Source organism: Salvelinus namaycush, chromosome 11 (genome assembly GCF_016432855.1).
Source record: "Salvelinus namaycush isolate Seneca chromosome 11, SaNama_1.0, whole genome shotgun sequence".
Classification (NCBI taxonomy): Eukaryota; Metazoa; Chordata; class Actinopteri; order Salmoniformes; family Salmonidae; genus Salvelinus; species Salvelinus namaycush.
Genome location: NC_052317.1, coordinates 30,891,177 through 30,908,214, shown reverse-complemented (window position 1 = coordinate 30,908,214; position 17,038 = coordinate 30,891,177). Strand labels below are relative to the sequence as shown.

Sequence of the window (17,038 nt, the reverse complement as noted above, 5' to 3'; positions counted from 1 at the left end):
CAGTTTATAACATCAATAAGGCACCTGGGGGGTGTGTGTTATATGGCCAATATACCACGGCTAAGGGTTGTATCCAGTACTTCATGTTGCGTCGTGCCTAAGAACAGCCCTTAGCCGTGGTATATTGGCCATATACCACAAACCTCTGAGGTGCCTTATTGCTATTATAAACTGGTTACCAACATAATTAGAACAGTAAAAAGTATTGTTTTGTCATAGAAAGCTTATTGGACATATACCACACTCCTCAGGCCTTATTGCTTAATTATATCCTCAGAGGCTCAGGGTATTAACACAAATATCTACGCTGCCAAACTAGCTACCGCCCTCTAGTGGAGGGTTTTACGTGGTCACCCACCTGGGTCCTGGAGAGCCATAGGGTGTACAGCGTTTCATTCCAGCCCAACCATGACCTGATTCAGCTAATCAAGGTCTTAATGATTAGATGATTAGTAGAATCTTTTGTTGCTGGGTTGAAACAAGGACCAGGGTTGGAGACCACTGGTCCCTTCCCTGACCAATACCATCATCTCTTTGAGATCCTCTGCGACGGAGTGGAACTTCTCAGGAAATGTGTCCTCCATGGCGCTAGCTTGCTCATGGCGATCCCTGACGCTGGAGACCCTCTCCTTCCGGCCTGTGGCCTCCTCATCATCACTGGTCCCAGGGGACTCCAGCTCCCCTGGAGCTATAGGAACGACTGGGGCCATCACTGGCCTGCTTCTTGGGGAGTGGGAATAGGACTGAGGGGCAGAGGAAATGCAAGACACGGCATTGGGTTACAATTCCAGTTATAAGTTAGAACTTTATTTTGATTATTTTATCAAAGTTGTGTTTTGGGTTGATGTTATATAGAAGTTGGATTAGCCTAACACAGTATATTAGCTGAGAAGCATACGTTTAATAAAACAAAATGCACAAGGCATTGCTAAATGTGTTAAGAAACCGTCGATGGCATCATCGGCATGTGAAAGACAGTCATTAATACCTTCTTCTCTGTGGTCCTCTTCTTAACCTTTGGGAACTCTTGATTATCAGCAGTTATGTACTTATAAAAATACAATTTTTTTGTTAGAGAAAGCTTATCAAGTGTAGGGATTCCTGGAAAATAATGTGTTTAATACATTCTCTCTTCCAGAATCATCTAAATTAATGCAGACCTAAATTGATCTCATTAGCTATACATTCCATCCTTATGTTAAATATACAGTTCCTTTTTTCCCTTGTAAAATTTTTTGCATATTGAAAGCCAAAGGTCTTACACTTTTCTGAACTTAGATCTTACAGCTTGGTCGATAGACATCTTGTCATCCTCAAGAACCCCTTTCAATTATTTAACCCTCCTGCTGTGTTCCGGTCGAATTGGACCGATTTACACGTTTTCTCAATGAAAAATGTAGTTAATTTAATCTGATTGTCATAAGGTTCCATGACTTTGTCCACACAGAACATCTGAACACACAACATACATTTTGATGATTTTCATTACATTTTGGGTGTTTTATTTAACTTTTGTACACCTGTGGTGTTCCTGGTCAAAAATGACCGGTCATTAGAAATGAATGGGTGTGACTACAATTAGTGTATAAAATTGAGTTTAGGCACATGCCCATTCATCAGATAGACACACTTCCTCTCCCAGACCCCCACATGCATGTGTGTTTGAGCACACACACACACACACACACACACCTCACTCCCCTCACTCACCTCACTCCCCACACTTGTTGGCATTCTCACAAATAATCGCAGCATTGTTTCAATAATATATATAACTTTTCTCACAACTCTGGTATATATAGCTTTTTTGAGGCCTTGCTCACAAATCATTCTGTGGCAGCACAATGACCAAACTATATACTGTATGTGAGGCTCTTGATCATATCTTTGAGGAGGAGAGGCCAGGAAACTGTCAGTGAAGATGCATTAGAGGAGAAAGTAGTCTGTGATAAATAGCACAATGTTTCATCTGAGTATTTATTATAGTCAAAATAATCCATACATTGTGCTTTTTTTAACTCAAAAACGAGTTGTATGGGCTCAGGTCAATGAGGCCTACAGGCCATAAAAGCAAATAGAAGTTCAAAACGTGTAATGTTCACAAGAACTTAAGTTGATAAAAAGATCTAACACAACATTAGGTGATAATATATGTATTATTATGGAATTATAATCAGCTATAATGGGGCGGTCATTTTGGACCAGGAACACAGAATTAATTAACATGAAATGAACACAACATGAGGGTTAACCGAGGGTTTCTCCTATACAAATAGCCAGAGCCTTTAAAAACATATTATATTCTTGAAAGAACATGATAAACATCCACTTACCATTTGTAGTAGTAGTAGCCCTCCTCAGCTCTACAGCCTAGAAATAAAAGTTCTGCGAGCACTGTTTTCTGTTTTGTTTTATTTCAAACAGGTTCATGGCGTTCGATCGATTACGTCAAAAGAAGTTTGAATCATCTAGAAATGACAAATTTCTATTTCATCATTTGCGGACACAGCATTCACAAACTTGCACTGCGTTTGTTGTAAACCCTCTAGATGGCGCCATGCACACAGCATTGAGATAGAGGATTAGCCTTTGCAATGGGAGCACTCCAATCCTTTCCATTGTCAACATTGATTCTTGGACAACTGTCTGTAAACACTTGTATTGACCCATAACACATGCAATGCTTTTCTTTCAGTCTAAGCTTTGTGAGCTCAGTGAGAACATTCATGCATCGCTCACAATGTCAATCGATTCAGGTATAACAGTATTACATACTCAAACATAATTAAGACATTGAGGCAACATAATAACAATTGGTCTAACTCTAAATGTTAACTGCGTGCATGGTATGCACGTGTGTGTGTGTGTGTGTGTGTGTGTATTGAACTGCAGGTGTGTGTGTGTGTGTGTGTGTGTGTGTGTGTGTGTGTGTGTGTGACACGGGTGGGATTATTCTGAATTCCAGTATTAACAGATTGAATTTCCGTTTTTAAGACTTTCCCTCGGAAAAAATTCATGATTGACAGGCAATATTTGCATGCAAGTTTGTAACTATAAATATTTTGCTAGGGATACAGTTTAACAGTCAAGAACAACAATGGAAATACATATGGGGAAAAAACACATGAAAAACATAGCATTGAGGCTGTTGTAAATTACACTGAAAGTGTAAAAACATAAATAAAAACCAACCAAATAAAATATACAATTATGATATTTAACTGAGGGTAAGGCACACTTAAACAATAATGTAATCTCTTACGTGCGCATGGAGTACTTCATATTACAGAAGAACAGAAAATACTTTAGACAAAGCTCTCAACAGTGTTCACCTAAATACCGTTTCCTTTCCCCATATACAGTGTAAGACCCATAATGCAGTTCTTCTCAGTTATATTGCACCATCTTATGTGTTGGATATGTCTCATATCTCTGTGCGGTAAAGGGGTGAACGTCATTTTGGGAGTTTTACTGATATGGCCCAGTTCCAACGAGCCTTAGCCTCTCCTTGCGAGACTCCCAGAGCGAACGTGATCTCGATGTTTGGCTAGGCGAGAACATAGAAGTCTATGTGCAACACAAACCTGGTTGACTGTCTAAAAGATCTAACGATCTAACAGCCTATCTCACGATCCCTGCATCATCCAGAGATGGATCAGTCCTCATTTGGAGATCCCCAGGCCGGTCTTCATGTATTCGTAGACCACATAGCTGATGCTCACAGCAGGAATGACTTTCATGAAGTTGGGCAGGATACCCCGGTAGAGTCCAAAGAACCCCTCGTTAGCCAGGATCCCCTTCAGTAGCCCACTCATGGTGGACTTGTCTGACGCATCCAGAGTTGCTGTGAAACAGATAGTGAAAGAAAGGACGCAGGAGTAAAATAAAAGGTTAGTTTGTTCACACTCACTACCTCAGGTTTGCACTTAGTTTCTCTCTCATGGCAATCAGATGATCTCTGTTTAACCATAGAGTAAAAAAAATAATTATATGATTAAGTAGCAGATGGTTTTATTCGTCAAATATTTATTTCAGTGCTGCTGGAGAGCTTTGACAGTAAATAGGTGATTTTTGTACGTCCATTGTTTTTCCTCTTCAATCAATAAAGTAGTAACAGATGCATTTTGATTGTCATGTATTACCTTGCGCCTGCATGCGTGTGCGGAGCAGGGCGAGGGGGTAGCTGGCCAGCTGGCCACACGTGCTGGAGATGGTGCCACATCCTAACAGCACCAGGATGCCAGGGTTGGCCGTGTCTTTGGCATAGCTGGACAACCAGGCATTCTTCAGGCTCTGGGGTACACAAACACAGGGTGGGGTAATCAACAAGGATCATTTAGGGATGTGACTGCCACCACAGGAAATCTGTGTTCAGACAGTGGTCACATTAATGTTGTAAGCCTTTCCCTCATTTAGATAAACGCAATTTAGTGGATTCACTGGATTTAATTATTGAGTCCTGAAAAACTTCCAAGATTATGGAATTCTCTGTTTTAGTAATACATGTCAGTGAAATGTAAATCATTGTGTTACTGTAATGAGGAATAGCATTGACTCAGTGATATGAATCGTCAGCCTGCAGACCTCGTAAACAGCTAGGTCGATGCCAGCATAGGGAATGATGCCTATCATGTTGGGAGTGTAGCCTTTATAGAAGGCTTTGATGCCCTCTTTCCTCAGAATCTTCTTGGCACAGTCAAACATTCCATTATACTGGCCAGTTTTCCCCAGAGTCAGTCTGGTCTTCATGACCTAAAAAGAGAGGAGGAGAGAGGAGGAGAGAGGAGGAGAGAGAGGAGAGAGAGAGAGAGAGAGAGAGAGAGAGAGAGAGAGAGAGAGAGAGAGAGAGAGAGAGAGAGAGAGAGAGAGAGAGAGAGAGAGAGAGAGAGAGAGAGAGAGAGAGAGAGAGAGAGAGAGGAGAGAGGAGAGAGGAGAGAGAGAGAGAGAGGAGAGAGAGGAGAGAGAGGAGAGAGAGAGAGAGAGAGAGAGAGAGAGAGAGAGAGAGAGAGAGAGAGAGAGAGAGAGAGAGAGAGAGAGGAGAGAGGAGAGAGAGAGAGAGAGAGGAGAGAGAGGAGAGAGAGGAGAGAGAGGAGAGAGAGAGGATAGAGGAGAGAGCGAGAGAGTAGATAAAACATAAGTGTCGTATTTTATTTAGACTACAAATGGGTGAGTAACCGTGTAAATGCACTGCTTTACGAGAAGCCAAAATGAATGGTGTGCCATCTAATGCCACTATCTAGCGGGACAGAAGTTTGAGCCTTTTTACGTAGCTTATTTGTCATGAATACATAGTAACAACACAAAGAATTGCACTCTTGTTTAAACTTTTACGTTCAAGTTACAGTGAGCTCCAAAAGTATTATGACAGTGAAAAATGTTGTTATTGTTTTGTACTCAAGCACTTTGGATTTGAAATGATACAGAGACTGAGATTATACATGACAATCAAAATGTATCTGTTACTATATTGATGGAAGGACATACAAAATTCACCTATTTACTGTCAGCAGCACTGAAATAAATATTTGACTAATAAAACCATCTACTACTTAATAATGTAAATTCACTTTTTTAAACTCTTGTCAGCTTTAATTTTAGGGTATTTTTATCATAGTCACCTCATTTTAGGGGACCAAAAGCATTGGGACAAATTCACTTATGTGTATTAAAGTAGTCATAAGTTTCGTATTTGGTCCCATATTCACAGCACGCAATGATTACATTAAGCTTGTGATCTACAAACTTGTTGGATGCATTTGCTGTTTGTTTTGGTTGTGTTTCAGATTACTTTGTACCCAAATAGAAATTAATGGTAAATAATGTATTGTGTCATTTTGGAGTTACTTTTATTGTGATTAAGAAAATAATATTTCTAAACACTTCTACATTAATGTGGATGCTACCATGACTACGGATAATGATGAATGAGAAAGTTAGACGCACAAAGATCATACCCCCAAAAAATTCTACCTTCCCCTGTTATTGTAATGGTGAGAGGTTAGCATGTCTTGGGGGGAATGCTAACCTCCCCTGTTATTGTAATGGAGAGAGATTGGCATGTCTTGGGGGGAATGCTAACCTCCCCTGTTATTGTAATGGAGAGAGATTATCATGTCTTGGGGGGAATGCTAACCTCCCCTGTTATTGTAATGGAGAGAGATTATCATGTCTTGCGGGGAATGCTAACCTCCCCTGTTATTGTAATGGTGAGAGATTAGCATGTCTTGGGGGGAATGCTAACCTCCCCTGTTATTGTAATGGAGAGAGATTATCATGTCTTGGGGGGAATGCTAACCTCCCCTGTTATTGTAATGGAGAGAGATTATCATGTCTTGCGGGGAATGCTAACCTCCCCTGTTATTGTAATGGTGAGAGGTTAGCATGTCTTGGGGGGAATGCTAACCTCCCCTGTTATTGTAATGGTGAGAGATTAGCATGTCTTGGGGGGAATGCTAACCTCCCCTGTTATTGTAATGGAGAGAGATTAGCATGTCTTGGGGGGAATGCTAACCTCCCCAAAAAAATGTGTCACGATCCCAATACTTTTGGAGCTCACTGTATTTCTGAGAACTAGCATTTCTCTCTCACCAAGATAAAAATGTTTCATGAATGCCACTTGATGAAATTGACCGCAGTAGACGGAAATGTCTTTGGAATGTTAATAGAATACTTGATGAAATGAATTCCAGAGACCTGAAAGTGACAGTGGGTGGTCTCACCTCCATGGGGTAGATGGACGACTGGGCCGTGGCTCCTGCCAGAGACCCAGCCATGAACCTCTGGTGGGTCTGAACCTTCCCTCCCTCTGGTGTCAGCAGCTTCTTATACTGACAGGAGATACGTCATGAAGACAACACAGAGATACTATCACAACATTTACCCTTTCTTCCACCTTCCCTCGCTTCCTCTGTCCGTCTTTCCTCTCTCGCTCTGCCCGTCTTCCCTCTCTGTCTGGCTGTCTTCCCTCTCTGTCTGTCTTTCCTCTCTCGCTCTGTCCGTCTTTCCTCTCTCGCTCTGTCCGTCTTTCCTCTCTCGCTCTGTCCGTCTTCCCTCTCTGGCTGGCTGTCTTCCCTCTCTGGCTGTCTTCCCTCTCTCGCTCTGTCCGTCTTTCCTCTCTCGCTCTGTCCGTCTTCCCTCTCTCGCTCTGTCCGTCTTCCCTCTCTCGCTCTGTCCGTCTTCCCTCTCTTTCTCTGTCCGTCGTCCCTCTCTCTTTCTCTGTCTGTCTTCCCTCTCTTTCTCTCTCTGTCTTCCCTCTCTTTCTCTGTCCGTCGTCCCTCTCTCTTTCTCTGTCTGTCTTCCCTCTCTCGCTCTGTGCGTCTTCCCTCTCTCGCTCTGTGCGTCTTCCCTCTCTCGCTCTGTGCGTCTTCCCTCTCTCGCTCTGTCTGTCTTCCCTTTCTTTCTCTGTCTGTTTTTCCACTCTTTCTCTCTCTGTCTTCCCTCTCTGTCTCTGTCCGTCTTCCCACTCTGTCTCTCTCTGTCTTCCCTCTGTCTCCCCTCTTCCTCTTGTCTGTCTTCCCTCTCTTTCTCTCTCTGTTTTCCCTCTCTTTCTCTCTCTGTCTTCCCTCTCTTTCTCTGTCCGTCTTCCCTCTCTTTCTCTGTCCGTCTTCCCTCTCTGTCTCTGTCCGTCTTCCCTCTCTGTCTCTGTCCGTCTTCCCTCTGTCTCTGTCTGTCTTCCCTTTCTTTCTCTGTCTGTCTTCCCTCTCGCTGTCTATCTTCCTATTTCATTCATGTTTCCTTTCCTCGCTATCGTTTGATTCATTTCTTCCTGCTTTCCATATGTCACTGTGTCTTTCTCTCTAGGTCTACCTCTTGTTGTCTACCTCCATCATAGTAAAGATATGAAACAGTGTCCAACCTGTTCGTAGGCCATGAATTTGATAGCGGTCTCAGGGGCGATCTTTAACACGTTGATCCCGTTCCCTCGCCATAGTGAGGTCACGCCCCCTTCCTTAATCATCTGTTTCAATCCTCCCAACAGGGTGATCCGGTTGGACTTGGAGGAGTGGACCTGAACCACAACCACAGGTGTTGTAGATTACACAATACTGATGGGTAGGTAGCATTCCTGTAGTGCTTTTCACTTTGTCTCCAACACTTCACTTTGTAAAGGGTTGTAGGCCTCAAAAACTGTATAAGAGAAAAACTCTAAACTAAATGTGTAAGGTTTGTGATAAGGGTTATAGTTAGATGTTAAATCATATAAAGCGGTCTACTTTCGGCCTCCATAGAGTGGTCAGACTGTGACAACCTTTCCGGTGCTCTACCTGCATGAAGACCTTCACCCTGTCCAGGGGGGCGGTGCCGGTGCGAGAGACCGCCCCGGCCATCGCCCCGGCAGCCAGCTGTTTCCACCAGCCTCCGGAGGTCTTCTCCTCCTCAGTGAACTCATCAGGGATGGCAATACTCTCTCCTATGTCCAGCACCTGGTGAATAAAAAATATTAGCTTGAACAGGTGCCAAACTGCTGGGACAGGAATTCTGTACGATCAATACATGTATTCTTATAGTAAACTGTTCAGTCGCTCTTTCATGTTGTTCCAACTTCCCATTCTTCATCAGATTGCCCAAAGATAACCTTCGAGCTATAGTAAGTAACAGATGTGGTCAATACAGTGCCATGGCCTAACCAGACTGCTACCTCCCCAACCAGCAGGCCTATTCTCATACAGTGCTGAAACTGTCTACCAACACCTGCTACATATGTAGTATCTTCATTTGACCAGTTTTGTCAAAGGAGTCAAATAATCCTCCAGCAGGACAATTAGAATATGTATTTTTTTTAAGTGATAATTTCTAACATGAAATTAGTTTTGATAGTCTACAGTGGCCAAAAGTTTTGAGAATGACACAAATATTAATTTTCACAAAGTCTGCTGCCTTAGTGTCTTTAGATATTTTTGTCAGATGTTACTATGGAATACTGAAGTATAATTACAAGCATTTCATACGTGTCAAACGCTTTTATTGACAATTGCATGAAGTTGATGCAAAGAGGAAATATTTGCAGTGTTGACCCTTCTTTTTCAAGACCTCTGCAATCCGCCCTGGCATGCTGTCAATTAACTTCTGGGCCACATCCTGACTGATGGCAGCCCATTCTTGCATAATAAATGCTTGGAATTTGTCAGAATGTGTGGGTTTTTGTTTGTCCACCCGCCTCTTGAGGATTGACCACAAGTTCTCAATGGGATTAAGGTCTGGGGAGTTTCCTGGCCATGGACCCAAAATATCGATGTTTTGTTCCCCAAGCCACTTAGTTATCACTTTTGCCTTATGGCAAGGTGCTCCATCATGCTGGAAAAGGCATTGTTCGTCACCAAACTGTTCCTGGATGGTTGGGAGAAGTTGCTCTCGGAGGATGTGTTGGTACCATTCTTTATTCATGGCTGTGTTCTTAGGCAAAATTGTGAGTGAGCCCAATCCCTTGGCTGAGAAGCAACCCCACACATGAATGGTCTCAGGATACTTTACTGTTGGCATGACACAGGACTGATGGTAGCGCTCACCTTGTCTTCTCCGGACAAGATTTTCTCCGGATGCCCCAAACAATCGGAAAGGGGAGTCATCAGAGAAAATGACTTCCTCAGCAGTCCAATCCCTGTACCCTTTGCAGAATATCAGTCTGTCCCTGATGTTTTTCCTGGAGAGGAGTCTTTGCTGCCCTTCTTGACACCAGTCCATCCTCCAAAAGTCTTCGCCTCACTGTGCGTGCAGATGCACCTGCCTGCTGCCATTCCTGAGAAAGCTCTGTACTGGTGGTGCCCCGATCCCGCAGCTGAATCAACTTTAGGAGACGGTCCTGGCGCTTGCTGGACTTTCTTGGGTGCCCTGAAGCCTTCTTCACAACAATTGAACCGCTCTACTTGAAGTTCTTGATGATCTGATAAATGGTTGATTAGGTGCAATCTTACTGGCAGCAATATCCTTGCCTGTGAAGCCCTTTTTGTGCAAAGCAATGATGACGGCACGTGTTTCCTTGCAGGTAACCATGGTTGACAGAGGAAGAACAAAGATTCCAAGCACAACCCTCCTTTTGAAGCTTCCAGTCTGTTATTCGAACTCAATCAGCATGACAGAGTGATCTCCAGCCTTGTCCTCGTCAACACTTACACACCTGTGTTAATGAGAGAATCACTGACATGATGTCAGCTGGTCCTTTTGTGGCAGGGCTGAAATGCAGTGGAAATGTTTTTGGGGGGATTCAGTTCATTTGCATGGCAAAGAGGGACTTTGGAATTAATTGCAATTCATCTGATCACTCTTCATAACATTCTGGAGTATATGCAAATTGCCATCATACAAACTGAGGCAGCAGACTTTGTGAAAATTAATGTTTGTGTCATTCTCAAAACTTTTGGCCACGACTGTAGGCTTTAGTTTAGGTCCATTTTGGATATACTTGAATGTCGTAGTGGAGAACAATATATATCTTGTGTTATTAAACTATATATAACAGAGGTTGTTGATGTGTATGGCTGCATTTCAGAGACATTTTTGTACCTTTGAATGTCGCAGTAGTAGGACATTTATTATGTGTGGTGCTTTAGCGTCTGAGCGAGAGAGAGAGAGAGAGAGAACTGTAGGTGTTCAGTGAATTTATGGAAATCACTAAGCTCATTTGAATTCTCAGTAACAGAGTGATCAAATGAAGATACTACATCTGTATCCCACCACAAACAGTGACACAAGCAGTAACAGTAATACCCTTTTAGCAGGTAGTCTCAACAGTACGTTATGGAAGCCGCTCACTATTTGCTAGAAATAAACTTTGCAAGATAACCCCACTGGAGATAAGCAAAAACTGTACATTTTTCTGATAAAAGTCCAAAGTCAAAGTGGAAACAGCATTGTACTCCACACAGTTTGACAGTTAAACGGCTATTACAGAGAATAGTCTAGAAGGCCTACATTCACTGTACTGCTTGATCTGGAGGCTGCTTTAGGTAATCTGTGTTTTATTATTTGAGCACTGTGGTGAGGCTGTTGGTCAGTGCATTTACATTACAAGGCCCAAAGACAGACACAAACATTATCACAATCTGAATTATTGATGGCCCTTAATTGATTTGAAAAATTGGACAGGAGTTTTTATCCCATATTGTTGCTTACACCCATCAAGTTCCTTCATTCCTTCAAGAGATGGACGTGTGAGTGCGTGTGTGTGCATGTGTGTGCTGTGTTTGTGTGAGTGCGTGTGTGTGCATGTGTGTGCTGTGTTTGTGTGTGGCGTGTGTGTGCATGTGTGTGCTGTGTTTGTGTGTGGCGTGTGTGTGCTGTGTTTGTGTGTGGCGTGTGTGTGCACTAGGACTGGGTGACCCACTGACCGTGGAGTGTTTCCAGTAGCGTACGATCTCGTTCAGGTTATGGGCAGGGTTGAACAGGAAGTGATCCCTCCACTCGTTCCAGTCCACCATCATGGTGCCATCGATGTCCATGCTGCACAGGCAGGATATGAGATCACAGAGCAGGTAGTAACAGTACTAGCCTGGTTGCCATTCTGCATCTGCTTAAGCCAACTTTATTACTTTTGTTGCAGCCCAGCACTAACACTGATTCAACAAATCAATGGATTTCTGATTAGTTGATTAGTTGAATCTAAATTCTTAGAGTAGGGCTGCACGATATGGGCAAATATCTTCATCAAATATTTCAATTGCGATTTGATGTGCAATAACAATCTAAACACTTAGGTAAACTGTTGGAATAATATACAGTACCAGTCAAAAGTTTGGACTCATTCAAGGGTTTTTCTTTATTTTTACTATTTTCTACATTGTAAAATAATAGTGAAGACATCAAAACTATGAAAGAAGAAATATGGAATCATGTGGTAACCACAAAAGTGTTAAACAAATCAAAATAGATTTTAGATTCTTCAAAGTAGCCACCCTTTGCCTTGATGACAGCTTTGCACACTCTTAGGATTCTCTCAACCAGCTTCATGAGCAATGCTTTTCCAACAGTCTTGAAGGAGTTCCCACATATGCTGAGCACTTGTTGGCTTATTTTCCTTCACTCTGCGGTCCAACTCATCCCAAACCATCTCAACTGGGTTGAGGTCGGGTGATTGTGGAGGCCAGGTCATCTGATGCAGCACTCCATCACTCTCCTTCTTGGTCAAATATCCCTTACACAGCCCGGAGGTGTGTTGGGTCATTGTCCTGTTGAAAAACAAATGATAGTCCCACTAAGCGCAAACCAGATGGGATGGCGTATCGCTGCAGAATGCTGTGGTAGACATACTGGTTAAGTGTGCCTTGAATTCTAAATAATTCACTGACAGTATCACCAGCAAAGCACCGCCACACCATAACACTTCCTCCTCCATGCTTCACGGTGGGAACCACACATGCGGAGATCATCTGTTCACCTACTCTGCGTCTCACAAAGACACGGTGGTTGGAACCAAAAATCTCAAATTTGGACTCATCAGACCAAAGGACAGATTTCCACCGGTCTAATGTCCATTGCTCGTGTTTCTAGGCCCAAGCAAGTCTCTTCTTATTGGTGTCCTTTAGTAATAGTTTCTTTTCAGCAATTCGACCATGAAGACCTGATTCACGCAGTGTCCTCTGAACAGTTGATGTTGAGATGTGTCTGTTACTTGAACTCTGTGAAGAATTTATTTGGGCTGAAATCTGAGGTGCAGTTAACTCTAATGAACTTGTCCTCTGCAACAGAGGTAACTCTGGGTCTTCCTTTCCTGTGGCGGTCCTCAAGAGAGATGGTTTTAGTGACTGCAGTTGAAGAAACTTTCAAAGCTCTTGAAATTTTCCAGATTGACTGACCTTCATGTCTTAAAGTAATGATGGACTGTCATTTCTCTTTGCTTATTTTAGCTGTTCTTGCCATAATATGGACTTGGTCTTTTACCAAATAGGGCTATCTTCTGTATACCCCCCTACCTTGTCACAACACAACTGATTGGCTCAAATGCATTAAGAAGGAAATAAATTCCACAAATTAACAAGGCACACCTGTTAATTGAAATGCATTCCAGGTGACTAACTTATGAAGCTGGTTGAGAGAATGACAAGAGTGTGCAAAGCTGTCATCAAGGCAAAGGGTGGCTACTTTGAAGAATCTCAAACATAAACTATATTTTGATTTGTTTAACACTTTTTTGGTTACTACATGATTCCATCTGTGTTATTTCATAGTGTTGATGTATTCACTATTATTCTACAATGTAGAAAATATTAAAAATAAAGAAAAACCCTGGAATAAGTAGGTGTGTCCAAACTGTTGACTGGTACTGTAAATAGAATTACTTCTATTAAGAAGCAAAGTGGAAAGCAGCATCATTCTGGTTTGGACCAATCGGTTGACTGCATTTGACCCAACAGAACCGCATGCAAATGTATAGTAAATCTAACAGCATGGAGGAACTGCACTGCTTAAGTGACATGGAGCAGAGCTTGTTGTGTGTGGGAAACAGCTGCAAGAGAAAAACATGGAGTAAACTATAAAAGCGGACATTACCCACGGCTGACATGAGTTTCCAAATATTGCGATATGGATCTCTTGCGATATGGATATTGCACATGTCAATATTGCGATTTCAACGTAAATTCGATTTATTGTCAGCCCTGGGTTAGAGTACAAAATGCAAGCAATGAGTGATTTATAAGGACAAACCTTTGTAGGATGGTCTGGGCCTCTTCCTGGGTGATGTCCATGCCCAGCTCTTCAAGGGACTGCTTAATCTCAGAGGCATCGATGCGCCCTGGAGGAAATGACGGACACATTTCAATGTGTAGTTAAAGTACATTCTGTAGCTAAATGCTGATAAGTATGATGCTTGTTCTATCATGCCTTGTTGCTTTATAACAGTGATATTATTACATTGTTATGAGAATTGTGTCATTCTGACAGGTCTCATCATGTACTGTTCTTCTTCTAAACTATTCAAATAAAGGTTTCGTATAAAAATGATAATACCGTCGTTGTTTTTGTCCAAGCTCTTGAACGTAAGGCGCAGTTTCTTCTCATGCTCTTTCAGATATTTGTTGAACTCGTTGAAGTCAAGCCCTCCATCTTTGTTTTTGTCACCGGACGATACAATCTTCTGTGCAGACACAAATGAGAGGGTTATTTTATTTGCCTCACTGTAGTAAGTTTAACCCTTCATTGCCTATGAAGCAAGCTACTCTGCAAGGTTACTCATCACACAAGATCACACCCTGACAAAGACAGGAACAGTATAACATTCCTAAACTGTGTATTGTTATAGAGTTGATGTAACTGTGGAGCTGCAAGAGCATGTTGTGCACATGACTGAATACTGAACGGTAATGAATATTTCAAACTGTCTGGAGATGGCTAAGTCAATGGGATGTTCCACTGTAGCTGGTAACAGATACCAAAAGATCTGTTTTCATTCCCTGGTACTGTGGAGGAAGTAGCCTTTTCTCTCCTTCGACCAATGATGCACTAGTTCTCAGTGTTGACTAATTCTCTGAGAACTAGTGCAACATTGATTGATGACAGAAAAGTCTAGTGATGAAAGTGATGAACTATTCTGTGGATGTCATATTGACGATGAAACCGACCTGTGTGTCCCGCAAGTTAAACCAGCCCCAGGCCTGTATCCACAAAGCATAGAGTAGGAGTGCTGATCTAGGATCAGGGCCCCATCTGTCCAGATAGTCCTATTCATTATGATCGAAAAGGCTGAACTAATTCTACACTCTTAGAAAAAAAGGTTCCAAAGGGGTTCATTGGCTGTCCCTATATAGGAGAACCCTTTTCGGTTCCAGGTAAACCCCTTTTCGGTTCTAGGTAGAACCCTATGTGGAAAAGGTTCTACATTGAACCCAAATGGTTCTACTTGATACCAAAAAGGTTCTACCTGGAAAAAACAAGGGTTCTTCAAAGGGTTCTCCTATGGAGACAGCCGAAGAACCCTTTTAGGTTCTAGAGAGCACCTTTTTTCTAAGAGTGTAGATCAGCACTTCTACTCTGAGAATGTGTGGATACAGGTCCATGCCTGCTCTGATAACCCCAGGCACTGTAACACTACTGCTCTATATCTCCTGGATATGACACGTGACAGGGGAGGAACTGGTTGCAAGACTAAAGTTTAGATAGAACTTTATATAAACTAAGTACTGTTCTATTTACAGGACACATGCATATACTACAGGAAAATGCCCTACAGTGAATGGATGAATAGTCTAAGGGAATGAGAACGTCATATGTTCATTTAATTGCTACCCATATGTCCCACTAGCTTGGTCCCAGATCTGTTTGTGCTTTTGCCTACACCGTTGTCATTGTAAAGCCAATGTTTTGCATGACAATTCCATAAGGAGTTGGTAAAAGAGCAGAAAACGAACTGGCACCCAGGCTAATGTCCCACTCCCAATTGAACCATTGAGCTATGTATAATAATAATTGAATAGGTTGCTTGGAAATAGAACATAATGGCTCTTCGTTGCATGTGCATTTACCTGCGCTGCACCTTTGCGGAATGATATGCCCATTGCGGTTAGGCCTGCTCTCAATTCGGCAACATCCACCTTCCCATCCTTGTTGGTGTCCAGCTTATCGAACAGGTCCTGGTATGACCTTTGACTGTCGGGATCCCAGCATCGGGAGTCCGTTAGTAGAAGTCCTCTTATAACCTGATACATTGTTGCGGTTGGAAAGAGGTAATAGATAGGGCCTTGGCTATGTTTCTCAGAAAATTGAATGCATAGCAATATTGAAAACCACAGCTTGGGAAAAGATAGCCATTGGTATGCGGTCTGTCGTCTTAATCAGTCGCTCGTTGTAATTATCTCCGTTCGCGACAAGAAAAACACCGATTAACGAAATGTGTGACGACGATCTGACACAGCTCCATACTCCCTGTAAATACTGCTGCATATCCAGCAAATAGCCTGACATCCACTCATCGAGGCTGCAGTCAAATTGAGGGCGTGGTATAATAAGGAATGAGGCAAACAAAGCGAAGGGGGTCGCCTATACTGATCTATGCTAGGAGAGCCCCTGGCTGTGCAGTTTAAACAAATTTTTTTTACCTTTATTTAACTAGGCAAGTCAGTTAAGAACAAATTCTTATTTACAATGACGGTCTACCCCGGCCAAACCCGGACGACGCTGGGCCAATTGTGCGCCGCTGTAGTGTGATGATAACCTTATCTGTCAATGTTATTATTAACGTGTTTTATAACTGAGATGGCCTATTTAATAGTCATATACTATATACAATGGCTTGCGTTGTATCGAATTAGATTTATTAGGGGCGTTGTCTCACTCTGTAAAGAGCGCAGAGACATTTCCTGTTGAAAACAGTGCCTTCAGAAACTATTCACACCCCTATACTTTCTCCACATTTTGTTGTGTTACAGCCTGAATATAAAATTGATTAAATTGAGATGTTGTTTGTCACTGGCCTACACACAATACCCCATAATGTCAAAGTGGAATTATGTTTTTAGAAATGTATACAAATTAATAAAAAATGAAATGCTGAAATGTCTTGGGTCAATAAATATTACATCCCTTTGTTATGGCTAGCCTAAATAAGTTCAGGAGTAAAAATGTGCTTAACAAGTCACATAATACGTTGAATGGACTCACTCTGTTCAATAATAGTGTTTAACATGATTTTTTGAATGACTACTGTAAGGTCCCTCAGTCGTGCTGTGAATTTCAAACACAGATTCATCCACAAAGACAGGGAGCTTTTCCAATGCTTCGCCAAGAAGGGCACCTATTGCTAGATGGGTAAATACATTTAAAAAAGCAGACTGAATATCCCTTTGAGCATGGTGCAGTTATTAATTTAACTTTGGATGGTGTATCAATACACCCAGTCACTACAAAGATACAGGCACCCTTCCTAAACCAGTTGCCGGAGCGGAAGGAAACCGCTCAGGAATAAAACATTTTTTTTAAATTTAACTAGGCAAGTCAGTTAAGAACAAATTCTTATTTACAATGACAGCCTACCCAGGCCAAACCCTAACAACGCTGAACCAATTGTGCGCCGCTCTATGGGACTCCCAATCACAGCAGGTTGTGATACAGC

The 17,038-nt window shown here is 42.2% G+C and overlaps 1 protein-coding gene across 1 annotated transcript; it reads right to left on the bottom strand.

Annotated features, from left to right (window-relative positions):
* Positions 1 to 2,403: 2,403 nt before the first annotated feature.
* Positions 2,404 to 15,861, bottom strand: LOC120056007 (calcium-binding mitochondrial carrier protein SCaMC-1-like). The gene is made up of 10 exons (XM_039004126.1): positions 15,453 to 15,861; positions 13,942 to 14,068; positions 13,639 to 13,726; positions 11,325 to 11,436; positions 8,265 to 8,423; positions 7,856 to 8,008; positions 6,720 to 6,827; positions 4,585 to 4,752; positions 4,143 to 4,293; positions 2,404 to 3,844 (listed from the first exon to the last, which is right to left on the bottom strand). The coding sequence occupies exons 1-10, from the start codon at positions 15,633 to 15,635 to the stop codon at positions 3,663 to 3,665; spliced, it is 1,431 nt and encodes a 476-aa protein (XP_038860054.1). The 5' UTR covers positions 15,636 to 15,861; the 3' UTR covers positions 2,404 to 3,662.
* Positions 15,862 to 17,038: the final 1,177 nt, after the last annotated feature.